This window comes from Sminthopsis crassicaudata, chromosome 1, assembly GCF_048593235.1.
Source record: "Sminthopsis crassicaudata isolate SCR6 chromosome 1, ASM4859323v1, whole genome shotgun sequence".
NCBI lineage: Eukaryota > Metazoa > Chordata > Mammalia > Dasyuromorphia > Dasyuridae > Sminthopsis > Sminthopsis crassicaudata.
Window position 1 is genome coordinate 574,525,175 of NC_133617.1, and position 16,170 is coordinate 574,541,344.

General features: G+C 32.1%; 1 protein-coding gene across 9 annotated transcripts in view; it reads left to right on the forward strand.

Moving 5' to 3' along the window:
• SSBP2 (single stranded DNA binding protein 2) overlaps nucleotides 1-16,170 on the forward strand; it is a 362,125-nt gene that overhangs the window by 282,129 nt on the left and 63,826 nt on the right. For 6 of the 9 annotated variants that reach the window (XR_012484761.1, XR_012484762.1, XM_074282174.1 and 3 more), the window contains one exon: nucleotides 12,828-12,887. The exons of the other annotated variants lie outside the window; for them this stretch is intronic. Coding sequence is in view for 4 of the 6 variants with exons in the window: in XM_074282174.1 (XP_074138275.1) it covers nucleotides 12,828-12,887 (60 nt within the window). In the remaining 2 variants the exon portion in view is untranslated. The remainder of the gene's footprint in view (nucleotides 1-12,827; nucleotides 12,888-16,170) is intronic. 9 annotated transcript variants of the gene reach the window in all.

A 16,170-nucleotide genomic window follows, 5' to 3' on the forward strand; every position in this document is an offset into this window, starting at 1 on the left:
TGTTACTAAGCACTTTTTGTATAAAATCATATAGCCTTTTTGCTAATTTCATTCAATGTTTTTGCACCAATATTGACTAGTGATAATCTTTTATCTTCTACTTCTCAACTTTTGTCTTTGTCTTTTTTTTTTTTTCTAAAATAATTGGTCTGTCCTCATGGAAAAGGGGTTGGTAATTTTTTTTTCTTTCTCCATTTTTGGGTACAATTTATTATCATGAGGATTAATTATTTCTCTAAATGTTTTGTAGATTTTACTTGTAAAAAAAAATGGTCCAAGGTGTTACTGGTTTTTTTTTTTCTTTTAGGAAATCTCTCACAGTTTCTTTAGTTTCTTTCCTTCACATAATGTAACTTAGGTTCTCTGTTTTATACTGTTTATAAGCTTAAAATTAAACTAAGATTTTTAGGAACCTTTTTGTTTTTTTATATTTTATTCATAATTTTTCATCAATCAATTTTATTGGCATACAATCAAGTATAATCATTTTTAATACTTTATTTTGTATTTGTTGTAAATTCCTCTCACAAATTTTTGATTTTGATAATTTTCTTCTTTTTTAAATCAAATGAGATGATACTTTTTATATTGAAAGAAAAACAAAATTGTTCCTAAATTTTATTTATTATTTCAGTGGTATTTTATTTTCAATTGATATTTTCCATTGATTTTTAAAGGGTTCTCTTTTTATTTTAGTATTTATTTAGAGGTTTTTAATTTGTTGATTTTCTAATTTTTTCTAGTGATTTATTCAGTTTCACTAATGTTTCTTTTTGGTTTTTGGGAGATATTAGTGTTTAAAGAAAGAAAACTTTCTCCTAAGGATATGCTTTCTCTCATTCCACAAATTTTGGTATAGTGTTTGGTATAGTTTGGTACAGTATAAAGTTTGGTTCCATATATCTAGAACCAGAAGAGATCTTAGAGGTCATTGAGTCTAAACCCCTTATTTTACAAATGAGAAAGCTGAGACCCTTACATTAATTAACTTGTTAATTGGTCACAAAAGTTTATGGTAAGGTTGTAATTCAAACCAAATTTATACCTTGCTTCTTTATTATTTTCTTTTCATGTTTTGTTACTTAATCCATTCATTATTTGCTTTTCATTTATGTTTGAATTTTTGTACTTTTCTTATTAATTATAATTTCTTTATGTTTTAGAATATGGTTAGTTTTTGTACAGATACCACATAATACTAAAAAATTATCTTATTTTTCCTATTTAGTAATTACAAATAATGATAATCACTTTTATTAATATTCTGTTGTAAATTTCAACTTGTTTCCTGTAAGTTGTTCTATTAGATTTGCCTGAATCTAAAAAAGAAATGTTGAAATATCTACTAATTATTAACTAAACTACATATTACTGTAATTTGATTTTTCTTTAAGTATTTAGGTGCTATGCTATTTGATGTAAATATATTTAATGATTACATTAATTTCACTATTTATTATGCCTTTATATATAATATCATTTTTCTCCTTGTCTCTCTTCATTGTTTGTCTTCTTACTATTGTCTCATCTGATTAAGAATTACCAGTGATTCTGCTAATGCTTGATAAATTCTACCATAGCCACTCTAAACTTGTGTGTAAACCTTTGCCTTAAACTGTTTTTCATAAATAAAATTATTAGTTCTTTCTAATCCATTCTTGCATTGCCATTATGTTTATTGGGTATAGATTTCACTAACATTTGGTTTTTGTCCATTAAATCATGTTATATTGGAAGCATCCTATGTGTTTTGTATCCCATATTATTAATCTCAGAATAGCATATTGCCTGAAGAGTAAAACAGCTTTAAATATCATGACAACATTTTAAGATCTCAATAGTGCCAATCCTTAAAATGGATCACCATTGTGTCTTCTATCCCTTAAGCATACTCATGGGAAGAAATGAAATATATAGAAATACTTTCTTAAATGATTAAATAATTTTTTATTAAAGCTTTTTATTTTTCAAAACATATGCATGAACAATTCTTCAATCTTAACCCTGGCAAAACCTTGTTTTCTAATTCCTCCCTTCTTCCACCCCCTCCCCTAAATGGCAAAATGTCCAATATATGTTAAACATGGTAGAAATATATGTTAAATACAATATATGCATACATATTTATACAATTATCATAGTACACAAAAAAAATCAAATCAGACCAAGAAAAAAAAAAGAGAGAGAGAAGCAAAATAAAATTCAAGCAAGCAAAAAGAGTGAAAATGCTATGTTGTGAACCATTTTCAGTTCCCACTGGGTGTAGATGGTTCTCTTTATCACTGAACAATTGGAACTGGCTTCTGATTTAATAACTTTTAAATAATTTTTATTTATATACAGTATTGAAATAAAGTTGGAGGGATTTATTGAAAATAGTTGAAATAAAATGGAATAATTTCTAAGATATTACATCATAGTTTTATGCATTTCTTTAGAAGCTAATCATTTCTTTCTCTGTATGTGATCAGTTTATTATTATGAGAAAATTGTTCCTTCTTGTTTTTTTAATTATGTGTTTAAAATGGATTTAGTTAAAATGGATATTTAGATCTTATAATTAAAACATTTTAAAACTATGTGCTTCCTTTATCATCTCATCTTTAGAGAACTTAAACATACATACTTACTTACAGATGGGGAATTCTTCACCAAATTTCAACATAGAAATTCTTAACTTTTCCCAGATTGTTGCAGAATATCAAATCTAGCACCATTTTCAGTGGGTCTAAGGAGAATGACCAATTGGTTGTGAACCCTTTACAAAGATGAAAGTGCCATCATTTATATCTTGCATACATAATATTACTCTATTTAATTTTTACATTTGTATATGTATCAGAGACCTTTCATTGGTAGATAAGCTTTAAATATAAAATCAAGTAATAGGAAAATGAATAAACTAGAGTGATTATTCACATGGTTACTAAGTTGTAGAAGGCCAATGCTCTTGCATGTGTCTCATAGATTCATAGCATTTTAGCATTGGAAGGAATATAAGATGTTATCTAAAATCTTATGTGATTCATTAATATCCTCTACAAAGTCATTTTTTCTTGAACTGATTTTCCAGTCTTTATATAAAGACTTTTTGTTTCTGGGTTATGTAAACATACATTCAGTACCCTCTTCCTTACTTAATTGATTTCTTATCTTCATATGATACTGAAATTTACTTCAGAACTAGGGCTGTTTTAATTATGAGTACAAGTTTTTTTGAAGAAATTTATGTAATTCTTATGTTTCTCATATTAAAATGACATATTTATCCATAATGAAACTTAAATAAGAATTAAATTTAGGAGCTAAATATTTTATGTGCAGTAAACAAGAAATAATTTTAGAGAAAATAACTATAAGAACTCTTTTTTAAAAACAGTATCCAAGAAAATAATTCAGAGGCATACTCAAAGACTCAGACCATTCTGGGATTTTAATTTTAAAGTGCTTTCCATCAATGCTGATAGTAATCCATGCCTTCCTGCCCTTTCTTTGAGACTCAGGTTCATGTATTCTCATTCATATTCCTTGGCCACATTTGTTCCTTTAATGTGAGTCTCACTACCATTGTACTTTGTGCCTACTCTTTCTCTCTCTTGAATTCTGAGTGCTTTCATTGGAGAGGGCGCCTCCGATGTTGGAGAAACTGCTTTGTTGTTGCTATCTATCACATTTGAGTAAGTGTTTGCTAAAAAAGCCAAAACTACTAGCTAAAGGGAAATACACTGTTAGTACTCATGAGCTAGCATTTAGGAGTGTATTCACTCATAATATTATCCTTAGAAAATATTGGAAGAGTCCCTTTGGCAAATCAGTCTACCAGTGATGGTGTGAATTGAGCAAGTGAACTGTGGACATCTCTTAAAATTATTGTAATTCTTTCAATAATATCCCTTAAAATAATTAAATACTAAAAGCTGAATTTAACTTGTCCTATCTATCTTTTCTTACTTGGAATGGATTCCCCCACCTCACCCCACCCCCTGCTCTCCCATTTAGTTCACATTCAGTCCTTCTCTAATCAGTCCAGTTCAAAGTGACATCCTCCCACCATCACCACCAGTTTCTCATAGCAGATTGCCTGAACCTTTCTGTGATAGCATCGGTATCTCCTAGAGCTCTCCCTCCCCAAAACATGGTCTAACCTAGTTTCCCCCCCAAAAAAAAGAGTTGTTTCTGTCCCCTGGATTTGACTGTCATAAATGGTAGATTCTGACAATATTAACATGACTTTTTAGTCACCTGAGGTCATAAAAAAATCCATCTACATGAAGTGAGGTCCTTTCAGACTTGGTGGATGTGTCAAAACCAAGTAAGTTATCACTCTGATCTACTGACTAGACAAATTTTCATCTGGAAATTAGAGGAGCCAAGGGTACCAGAGCTGAGTACTGGAATGTCCTTGTTGCTTATCCTTTCTGTACTATGGCTAAGTAAACTCCCTATAGTTTAGTATTGAATGATCCCTGAGAACTTCATTTTGTCCCAAGATCAGACCTCAGTTAACAAGGCACTGATCTGAGTCTGCCCTATCTGTAACTCTCTCCCTTATACTATCTCCTTCTTCCTTGCATCATAATTATTTATGTATATGTCGTTTGCCTTGTTATATTTTAAATTCCCAGAGAGCAGTCTTTGACTTCTATATCTTTCAAGCTCTAGCTTAGTATCTAACATATGGAAAACTGTTAATAAATATTGAAAGAATGAATAAATTTGTGGCCTGAAGAAACCATTTTTAGACAATTTAATTCAAAGGGAACACTATTTGCAAGGTCATCTTTGTGACCTTTTAAAGTCTTTTAAATTTCATGGAGTTCCTTATCTATTAAATCTATTAAATAAGAGAGTGTTATGCCAGGAGGTCTCCAGCTCTAAATCCTATGATTTATAGTCATCACTTCCCTGAGAATGATCTGCCATCCAGTGTCTACTCTCCAAGTATACATTCAGAACTGTAGTTCTGAAAAAAAAATGAGAAAATATGTTTATCCATTAAGAAAATGCACATCCATCATTCTTTTTTTCTTCTTTTTTCTTTTTTCCCTTTTTCTTTCTTCCTTCTTCTTTCTTTCCTTCCTTCTTTTGTTTCTTTTCCCTTCCTTTTTTCCTTCACTCTCTGTCCTTCCTTCCTTCCTTCCTTCCTTCCTTCCTTCCTTCCTTCCTTCCTTCCTTCCTTCCTTCCTTCCTTCCTCTTTCTTTCTTTCTTTCTTTCTTTCTTTCTTTCTTTCTTTCTTTCTTTCTTTCATCTTTCCTTCTTTGTTCCTTTCATTTTTCCTTCTTTTCTTTCTTCCTTCCATGACTGAATTGTGCCAAAGCTAAAAGTACAATAGCCACTTGCTGCTGATTTCATTACTAATTGGCTCAGAAGCCCCTCCTTAGTCATCATGGTAGTGCTCCAACATATTCACCATACCAATGCCAGACTTAATGAGGATAGCCAGTTGCTTTGACCAGATGAACTCAGTACTCTCAAGCTTAAGGATCCTATTAGCCTCCCTCAGCCTCTACAGTTGCAAGGATTACAGGGGAAAAAAACAAAAAAGGAAGAAAGAAAAAATGATGGATGTGCATTTTCTAAATGGATAATTTAGGACTATAACTAGACTTTAAAAAAAAAAAAAGAATGGAAGGCCCAATAAACAAACTGAAGGAAAAGTTACATAGTAACCTAAAAAAGGAGCAAAGAAGAAATAACAATTATTTCTTGTAATTCAGATGCTGTATAAGATTATTCAAACATAAGTGATTTGGGTGGGGAAGGTTGGCTAAAGATAGTCAACAACAGAAAGAGAAAAATACAATATCCACGAATATGAATCTAGTTTTAGAGAAAAGGGAATAGGGAAATAATGGAATCAGAGTTTTGTTTTTGCTTTTTAAATATTACAAACCACTGATGCTAAATACTGATTCATTTTTGTTTCTTTTCTTTTTCTTCTAAAGATCAGGAGAGGGGTAGGTTTCAAGGAAAAGAAATATTAGAATAAAATTTGTTTGAAGGAAAAACAAGATGGCAGAACAAGATGAATTAGAAAGCAAAACCCAACAATATGTTCTTGTCAAGAGGGATAGAATAGGGACTGAACTTCAGATTTCATTAGTATAAATTTCTTCTACAAGGGGAAGGTCTCTCTACCAATACAGGTCAAGTTCTTTACCACTTGCAGAATTACCTAGGGGAACTAAGAGATACTTGTTGACTTGATTTGCTATAAGATATAAACAAACAGCCACTAATAACAAGACTACTATCTGGTGATAACTAGATTAACACCACACAAGCAACGTTATGTAATTCTGTTAAATGTTCTAGGTTTCATTTAGTGCGACTTTTATTTATTTGCCACATAGTAATTTCTTGTCTATATATCTTTATTTACTATTTTATTTACTATTTAACTTTGACTCTTTGGAGTTGGTACTTTGATAATTTTATTTCTAAGAAGGATCTTATCTAGTAAATAATAGTCATTCATAAATAAATAATAGTAAACCTCAAATCATATTGAAGTAATGAAATAGAATGTTAGTGTATAATAAAATGTATTATTATTACTTATATTACTAGACAGGACTACTCTAAAATGATGTACTATACAGATTTCAGATTTATTACCATGGTGTAGGGGATTGTTAGGAATTCTGAAGAAAAAGATTATATTTTATATTTGCTTTTGACTGAAAATTCCAAAGTTTTTTTTTTTTACTTTTGCAATTTTTTTAATAATAGTTTTTATTTACCAGATATATGCATGGGTATTTTTACAACATTGACAATTGCCAAACCTTTTGTTCTAGTTTTTCCCCTCTTTCCCCCCTTCCCCCCCAGATGGCAAGTTGACCAATACATGTTAAATATGTTAAAATATAAATTAAATACAATATATGTATACATATATACAAACAGTTGTTTTGCTGTACAAAAAGAATCAGACTTTGAAATAGTGTACAATTAGCCTGTGAAGAAAATCCAAAATGCAGGCGGATAAAATTAGAGGGATTGGAAATTCTATGTAGTGGTTCATAGTCATCTCTCTCCCAGAGTTCTTTTCCTGGGTGTAGCTGGTTCAGTTCATTACGACTCTATTGGAACTGATTTGGTTCAATTCATTGTTGAAAATGGCCACGTCCATCAGAATTGATCATCATATAGTACTGTTGTTGAATTATACAACGCTCTCCTGGTCCTGCTCATTTCACTCAGCATCAGTTCATGTAAGTCTCTCCAGGCCTTTCTGAAATCATCCTGCTGGTCATTTCTTACAGAACAATAATATTCCATAATATTCATATACAGTTTATTCAGCCATTCTCCAATTGATGGGCATCCACTTAGTTTCCAGTTTCTGGGCACTACAAAGAGAGCTGCCACAAACATTCTTGCACATACAGGTCCCTTTCCCTTCTTTAAGATCTCTTTGGGATACAAACCCAATAGCAATACTGCTGGGTCAAAGGGTATACACAGTTTGATAACTTTTTGAGCATAGTTCCAAATTGCTCTCCAGAATGGCTGGATGCATTCACAATTCCACCAACATACATTTGCAATTTTAATAATAAAACTAAGAACCTTTTCTTTCTTATTAATTTGAGGTTTTCTTTTCTCACATTCACCAAAAAAAGATACCAGATATAAGAATTATAAGTTCCTAACCATTTAAAAAATTACCAAGCATTATACGTCCTATTTTAACTTTTTATTGTTTTAGATCTTGACCTAGACAAGAAGAAATGCTTTATGAGTTGTTTTTATCTAAAAAAAGCATGAAAAGTCTCATGGTGTGAATTTATGCAAATACTCCTCTTATTCTACTACTTATGCCTCTAATAATTGTTTTCAGAGCTAGCCCTATCCAAACAAGATGGCTGTGACAATTCTCTCTTTCACTATTTATATAACTTCAAAAAAATAATAAAGTCATAATGCTCCTTCATAGTCTTAAATTTGAGCATAAGTTATTTATATTTTCCAAAGTTTTCTAATTCTTATTTAGGCTCATGGTGAATAAGCGAAGGTCTCCAACCCCTGGTCAGGAAATTTAGTTAATAATCAATTCTCTTTGGTGTCATAAAAGGAGAAAAATACATACAAGTATATTATATTTATCAAGCATCTTCTATATCAGGCTTCTAAAACTTTTTCCACTTTTGGACCCTTTTTGCTCAAGAAATTTTTATGTGATCCTGGGTATATAGTTATATAAAATAAACATACAAATCAAGCATTTACTGATAATAAATCATAATTTTACAACTTTGACATTCAATTATATACTCCTATATGGGGTCAAGACCCCACAGTTTAAGAGACCTTTGTTCTATATATTTTTACAGTGAAATCTCAAAGACTTCACTATATCTGAGAATCTTTGGCTCTGGAGAATTGTAGGATTTTCAGAGTTTTAAATTACCTTGGTTATAATCCAGGCCAGTTGTCTCATATTAAAGATGAAGGACAAAGACCCAGGGAGATTGTTATTTTGTTTCTTTCTTGGTTTTTTTTTTGTTGTTGTTGTTGTTACTTTCTTAAAGTAATGGAGTCAGTCCTAAAACATAACTATTCTGATTCCTCATTCAACATTCTTATCAAGGCATTGAGAATTTGGAGAGGTCAAGACTTCTTTTCAGTCACTGTTTTCATCACTATTACCACCACCACTATTTCAAACAAGATTTTTGATTTTTTAAAAAATTAAACTTTTAAAAATATATATACTTTTTGTAACAGGGGGTGAAACAGAAGTGAATAAAAATTCCATAGTTAAGGACCCCTAATAAAGAAAATATTTATTTCTAGAGTAATAATGCAGATGTTATATTGATAAAATTTGTCATTTGATAACTAATTCTAGTTATAACTAGAACATGTAGAATAACTAACATAGTGTATAGTTTTATGGCTTCACAGTTTAAAGATTTTCACAATATAAAATTCCGTGTCTATTTTTGTTCTTTGAATTGTTGTCTGAAAGCAAAATCAGTATTTCCTTTGTAGCTTTTATTACAAGTAAGCTGCTTTTCATTTTAGACATTAATGCTCTGTGTATGCAGGGTAGGAAAGTGGTATGAGGGGCTTTGTTTGTTTGTTTGTTTTGTTTTTTGCCAAGGCAATTGGGGTTAAGTGACTTGCCCAGGGTCACACAGCTAGGAAGTAATAAGTGTCTGAGATCAGTTTTGAACTCGGGTCCTCCTGACTTCAGGGCTGGTGCTCTATCCACTGCGCCACCTAGCTGCCCTTTGATTGGGGTTTTTGATGAGAGATGAGAGGGGACTGGACAGTCACTGGACCCTGTGATTCCATCAGTGTAAGGGAGTAAGGAAACTCCCTATCCCAAAGCTGACCTGCATAGATTAGGTAAGTTATCTCAGGCACACACATATCAAACAACTGGCCTGGGGTCTATGGACTTAATACATTTTGAGCAGAATATAACCAGGTGCCCCAATATCACTATTTGACTCTTTGAAGTTGAAATTTGAAACAGTTATCCAGGTTATTTAAGTATGAATAATAATAATATTATGTTCTAAGCACTATTAATTTTTTTTTTAATTTTCACCCTAATTTTCAAATAGATGTAATTTGAATTACCTGGATGACTGTCAATTTGGTACTTTATTTCACAAGTACATAAAGTAGTTTTTTTTCCAAATATGTAAGTAGTTTTCCAAATTTTCACCAATATGTCATAAACAATGACAATTTCTGAAAGGAGAGAATAAACAAGAAAAAGAGCTGAAAGAAATTCATTTTAACCCTTTCCTTGATTTTATTACACCTTAGAGACCCTGTTAGTTCACAATCATCACCACATGCAAAGTTCCTATCTCCCAAACCCAGCAATTTCATGATGGGACCTCATGGTTAGGTTGGAGAGACACAAAAAAAATATCATTTAAAAATGTTACTCCACAATGCCATATTTAAGATGAGAAATGTCTCATTTTAAATGTTTCAATAAATTCATATTGAATCATTCTTCTAGTATAGAGAGGAATATTGAAAATATTTTTAACTTTGTTTTGTTCTAGGAGCCTTCTAAACTTTTCAGCATTTCACTTCATGTAATACATTCAATATAATTTCCATAATTTTTTATATTTCACAATTCCTTATAGCGCAATAATATTTAGTTATCCATTTATTTTTCCATGTTTCACAAACTGCTTTTTCATTTACAATCTGAGCAAATAAATTGCTTGAATTAACACTTTTTTGAGAGATATTATACACTTATACAAACATTAAATCAAATATTTGATTCTTAATAATTTCAAAACATTTCAAAAAGATACGACATTTTTGCAGATTAAAAAAAATATGAGCTGTTTTTGACCAATATCTTACTATACTGAAGTGAAATAAATGAATAGGAAAAAAAAGAATAGACTCTCAAGAACAAAATATTTGGGAACAGATTTTCATAAATGATTGTTTCTTGCACTGAGCAAATGAATGTGAAAGTTAAAGAATGTTAGTAAACTTTACAAAAATTGCAAGTTGACTTGAGGAAGAATTAATATGGGCAGAGAATTTTTTCATGATTTGAATAGGATACATGATAAAACTAACATAGCACTGTAATTAAGGAGAAGGAAATGTTCTCTTGCATTAGTAATTGGTTGCTAATTATTATGGAATAATAATTATTGTGGAGTCTTTATCTGGGAAAAAATTGTGAAAAGTGGTGGTGGTCAGAAAAAGGGAGAATACTCTATTCCATTGGGGAACCCTTTCAGGGAACTTGGTATTAGTTAAAGGGGAAGGATGACTCCTGTTTGTCTGTGACTCTCTTCCACCTTGGAAACAAAAGAGGAGCTTTGCATAATTTCTTTTTTTATGGGTAAGTCCTTTATTATTAAATATTTCAAGGATCTGTAATTTTGTAGGTGTGGGTGCTCCCCACCCAGAGACTGATTGCAACTTTTCTACAGTCTAATAAAAGTTGCTTTACTAGTTTCTATGGAATATCATTACCCTGCCTTTATCCTCTGCAGTTTTTCTGAATTTAGCTTGGCTCTCTTATAACAATTAGTCGTTCGATGAACATTCTTAAGAGCACTTCTCATTTCAGTGAGATAAGGTTATTCTATATCTGATTAAATGAATGCCCCTTATTACAAAATTTATAGTTTTTCTCATATGATTTAGCTTCTCATATGGTATGCCATTCAGGAAGGCTATGTTTGTTTGCGTCTGGGGGTTTATCTTCAGTTGTACTGATCTGTATCTTGCCACTGGAACCAGATGGCTTTGGAGGACAATGGTAACTTTGTACATCCCTCCCTTACTTAAATTCAATTCACTTATAAGTCATGGCATCTTTCCTCTGATGTCAGGTCCTCTTGGAGAAAGAAGGACAGCCAACAGCCTGCCTTTTAAGTTTGGTAGGGACCAGTTAAAACTTCCTCTCCACTAGTCTAGCTTTCCCAAACCCAGACCAGTGCACCACCTTGAGATCATCAGGCAGGGATTTGTGAAAGACTAAGAAATATTTTGGCTCATATAAAATGACTAGCTAAGAACAATTCAAGATCTTGAGCAGAGAACCAAATTGTTCATTTAATTAAAAACTTTTTGCAGTTTAGTCAGACCCTCTATAATACAAGATAAAGGTAGAATATTTGATAATTCTGAATTGCCAGAGAAACAAACATTTAAATAATATCAAAAGGGGTAGGGGTACATACATACATATATACACATACATATACATATTTCTATATAGTAAAAAGTGAAATTGAAATTTGACAGTTTTCTTAGTAATTATATAAAATCTCACCATCTTTGTCACTTATACCACCCATTTGATATTTAGGCAACTCACTCCCTGAACCTTAATGAGAATGTTGGACTAGATGACTTATAAGGGTCCTGCCAGCTTAAAATTTGTGTTTCTATGATTAATGTAAGATGCTAAGCCAGAGATGGGAGTGAAAGGCCTGGTTTATGATGTCATGCTAAAAGAATCTCCCAAAAGAGGAAACTCCTATCAGTGAATATCTCTAGTTTCTCTACAGCAATACACTCTTAAAGAGTTTTTTAGAGCACTGAAAGTGACTTGCCTAGAGTCACACAGGCAGTAGGGAGGATAAGAAGCAGCATGATGTACAGATAAAGAGCTAATGTGAGGAAAAGAAGAGCTAAGTTCAAGTCTTGCCTCTAAATCAGAAAAATTTCCCTAAATTAATATTATTGCTATCATCATTAATAAATATTCAGTTACTCCCAAGCATCTGTGATGTTATTAATAGGTATATTTGCTATTGAGGCTGATTGCAACCCATCTACACCTGCTCATCCTGCACAACCCTAAAAGTCTTTTCCTATAAAAAGTAGACTTCATACATGCTTAGTCCCTTCTTCAAGTTTTTGTAACATGTCTGGAATATCAAATGGAGCACATGGATTGTATATCAATTATACCTTACTCTCACTATGAGACCATTTCATTTCCTTTGTAATCATATATTTAGTGACATCCTATATACTGCTTATTATTCTATAATTTCTTGTTTGTAATGGATAATAACCTACACACACACACACACACACACACACACACACACACACATCCTGTGTCTCTCCATTAATGAAAAAGCATATTTTAATTCCTATGTAATACTAAGGGTAAATTCAGAGTTCACATCCTTCAGGAAAAGTCTTAAAGCCTATCTCCTAGGTGACATGATACTAATTTCCCCAAGAGATTTTATTTTATAAAAGATAGCATATAAAAATAATATGGTAAATATCTTAAAGATAAAACCCTTAGATTTTTGAATTTCACAGAAGTGTTATATGCTTTTTTTTTTAATAGCCTTTCATGTCACCTCGGTACCCTGGAGGTCCAAGACCACCACTGAGAATACCTAACCAGGTAAGGCCTCTATGAAATATAAATTTGCAATTATAATTCAGTAAAAGAAATTCTGAATTTTTAGGAAATAAAAAAATTACATCTGTACTTTTAAATACTACTTGACTGTGATTCCTAAGCAATTTACTTTTTTTTTAATTACATAATTTTTTATTATAAAATCATAGAATTTAGAGCTACAAGGACCTTAGAAATTTCCTTGCCCATATCCCCGATTCTGTATATGAGGAAACTAATGAGACCCAAATCTCAAGGTAACCTGAGATTATAGTTAGAGTCATATCTGACTTCCAATCATGTACCTTCTGATTATTCCTTCCATGACACTATTTTGAAAAATTTGGTGTTAGCTAAGTACTGCCAGTTTAAACCTTGATATAGTGAATGTTGTTAAAAATCATCATTAACCTAATTTTTGTCATTTGTCAATTTGTCATTTATTTTCATGTTACTTACATTTAAGTTCATCATTTAAGTCAATTATAACCATATAATTAACTAAGACTATTTTTATCTCAGTTGGTCTACAGATAGGTTGCTGGCCTTCCAGTGAGTCCTCCAACTGCTTGACATATATTGATAGAATGCAAGCTGTAAACTCACTTTTCCAGTTTTGGCAGGGCAGGTTTCCACATGACAGCTCCTACTTCCCCCTCAATTAGTCCCAAAGCCTTATAGCTTCCAAAATTATTGCTAATAAGCCCCAAGCAAATGCATTCCCTTCCCCTTCTCCCATATAAATTAACCAGTTATCATCGGCCCAATGAAATTAACCAGTTAATATTAATTAGCTTTTCTAAAGAGATTCTTACTAAGAAGATGGTGCAAGTACCAAAAAGAATAATCCTTCCTCCCTGCCCATAATGGGAATTACACTCAGTTCCTGGAAAGAGTAGACTTCTCCTTAAAGTGGTAGCTACAAGTTAGGTGAAACCTCATAGCCCATGAATATTTTCTCTCTTTTCTGCATTTTCTCTCTTCTGCAGAGTACTCCTTTACTTAGCTAGACCTCTCCTTAGGGCAGTTGCAATCATGAGGGATTTTACTACTGATTATATTTGTTGGATCCCTAGTGGCTCATCTGCCTGGGGAAAAAAGTAAGTTGCCTGAAATTTATATGCAACTTATATGCAAACTTAGTTCTAGCTCAGAAGCCAAGTAAAAGAATTTTTGTCACATAGTAAGCTGACAAGAAACTAGTTGAAGCTATTTGTTTGCTCTGTGAAGTGGGAGAAAAGGAAAGAGGGTCTCTCTGTTGCACATGTGCAAGAAAGCAGGAAATATTGGCCACTCTAAGAAGTGAGCCTTCACCCAATACAAAAATAAGTAGCCTCGATTTCTTATGGAATTTCATATTTCTGGATCCAAATGGTTCTTAGCACCTACTATGTGCTTATTGGGGATTTGCAAACGAAGTAGAAAATATATTCACTTTGTTTAAGAAACTAAGAAGACAACTCATAAAAACTTAAAACACTTTGAAAACATAACAAAACAAAACAAAACTGCACAGTGCTAATGATGGAACCCAAAACAAAAGCAAATAAAGATAATCTTCTTCCTAATTCCACTTGTGCCTAAAGAAAAACCTGTCTGTTTCTACAATATTAATTTATTTCTTTTGTAGTCTAACTTTTGTATGTGGTCTTTCTTACTAGAATATGAGTTCTTGAGGATTGGAATTTTTTTTTTTTTTTTACTGTTTCTCATCCCTTTTTAAATTCCCAGCATTTAACTTAGACACATGGTAGGCATTTAATAAATATTTGTTGACTTCATTAATTCATTTTCCTTTTAACCTCTACTATAACCCCAAAATACAAATTTGAAAACCACACCTCCCTAAATTATCCCATTATGTATGTAAATCCTCCCGTCATTCTGCCAAATTTCAACCTATTTTTACACTAACTTTGGTTGAAACATTTGTATAGTCCTTGTAGAATTCTGACACAGCAGGCATTCTTTCTCTGCTGCCATTGTGGAAGCAAGAAATGCTAGTTTTCAATCCCAACCCTCAATCAAAGAATATACCAAGAGCCTTTTTCAGTCTTTCTGTAGCTGGCAGTGTCCATGGAGCAGCTGGAACATCTCTCCACAATCGTCACTGACTCAGTATTTAAAAAAAAAAAACATGGTCTAGGGGAATAGGCCATGAAATGGGAAAGGAAAGTGTACAGATGCCATAGATCCTGACATATGGAAACCCCATTTTCTCTGTGGGTAAACACATACATTGACATTCAAATCTGTTTATTTATGTAAATGCCTTTATACTTTATGTATAAAGTATAGGACTTTTTCATCTTCTTTTTCTGAATTTTACTGAGAATTTTTCCAGGTTCCCACTTTATATTTTTGTACTAGTCACAGTTGAAATTACAATAAAAAGGAAAACACTCAGAACAAGGGAAAGGTGGCTTCTTATTCCATAAATGCTTAGAAAGTTCTTAATGACTCTATTAGAATCATTAAGAGCTTCTTCAATATTGATGGTTAGCTTAAAGCTAGGGAAAATACAGTGTCCCACAAGTCTTAGTGCAATTTTATACTTTTAATTCTTGCTCTCCCAATGGTTAATTAAGCTTATAAAACTTAAAACTAAACTAAGATCTTTGGGACACATAACTTTTGAGAGTTTCCACAGGCCCTTTTGCCTTCAACTCTGTTGTTTTGGAAGCTATAAAGGGACTCCACAGGTGAACTTCAAATTTAGCTAAAAGAGAGCCTTAATAATATGTTGTGTAATCCTTTTTAAAAAATTTTTAAAATTACCTCCTTAACCTAAAAATGTTCCCTCTTAATTCAGTAGATAAATTGAAAATTTTTTAACCTTATGCCAGAAGAATGTTAATTTCCTCTATTTACTCCACAATTAGCAACCTATTTCTTATAAATATATGTAAAATAAGCATTTCAATACCTGTAAAATAGGGCAGCAAAAGTGACAAAACAGGTACAGTACCTAGCAGGGAGTTAGGAAGATCTGAGTTCAAATGCAAGTTCAGACAATTTACTAGCTATGTGGCTCTGGGCAAATCACTAAATTCAGTTTAATTCAGTTTTCTCATCTATAAATTAAGCTGGAGAAGGAAATGGCAATGGGGTCAGGAAGAGTCAGAAATGACTGAACAAGAACAATATGTAGAAATATTGGACAAAATTGATGAAGAGAGATGTTTCATAAATACTCAATCAGAGAAGCCTGAGGTTTTTGCATGATAGTTGTGTTAGTGGCTCTCTAGGCCTAAATGCCGTTCATTTTTTCAGGTGAAGTGTGCTA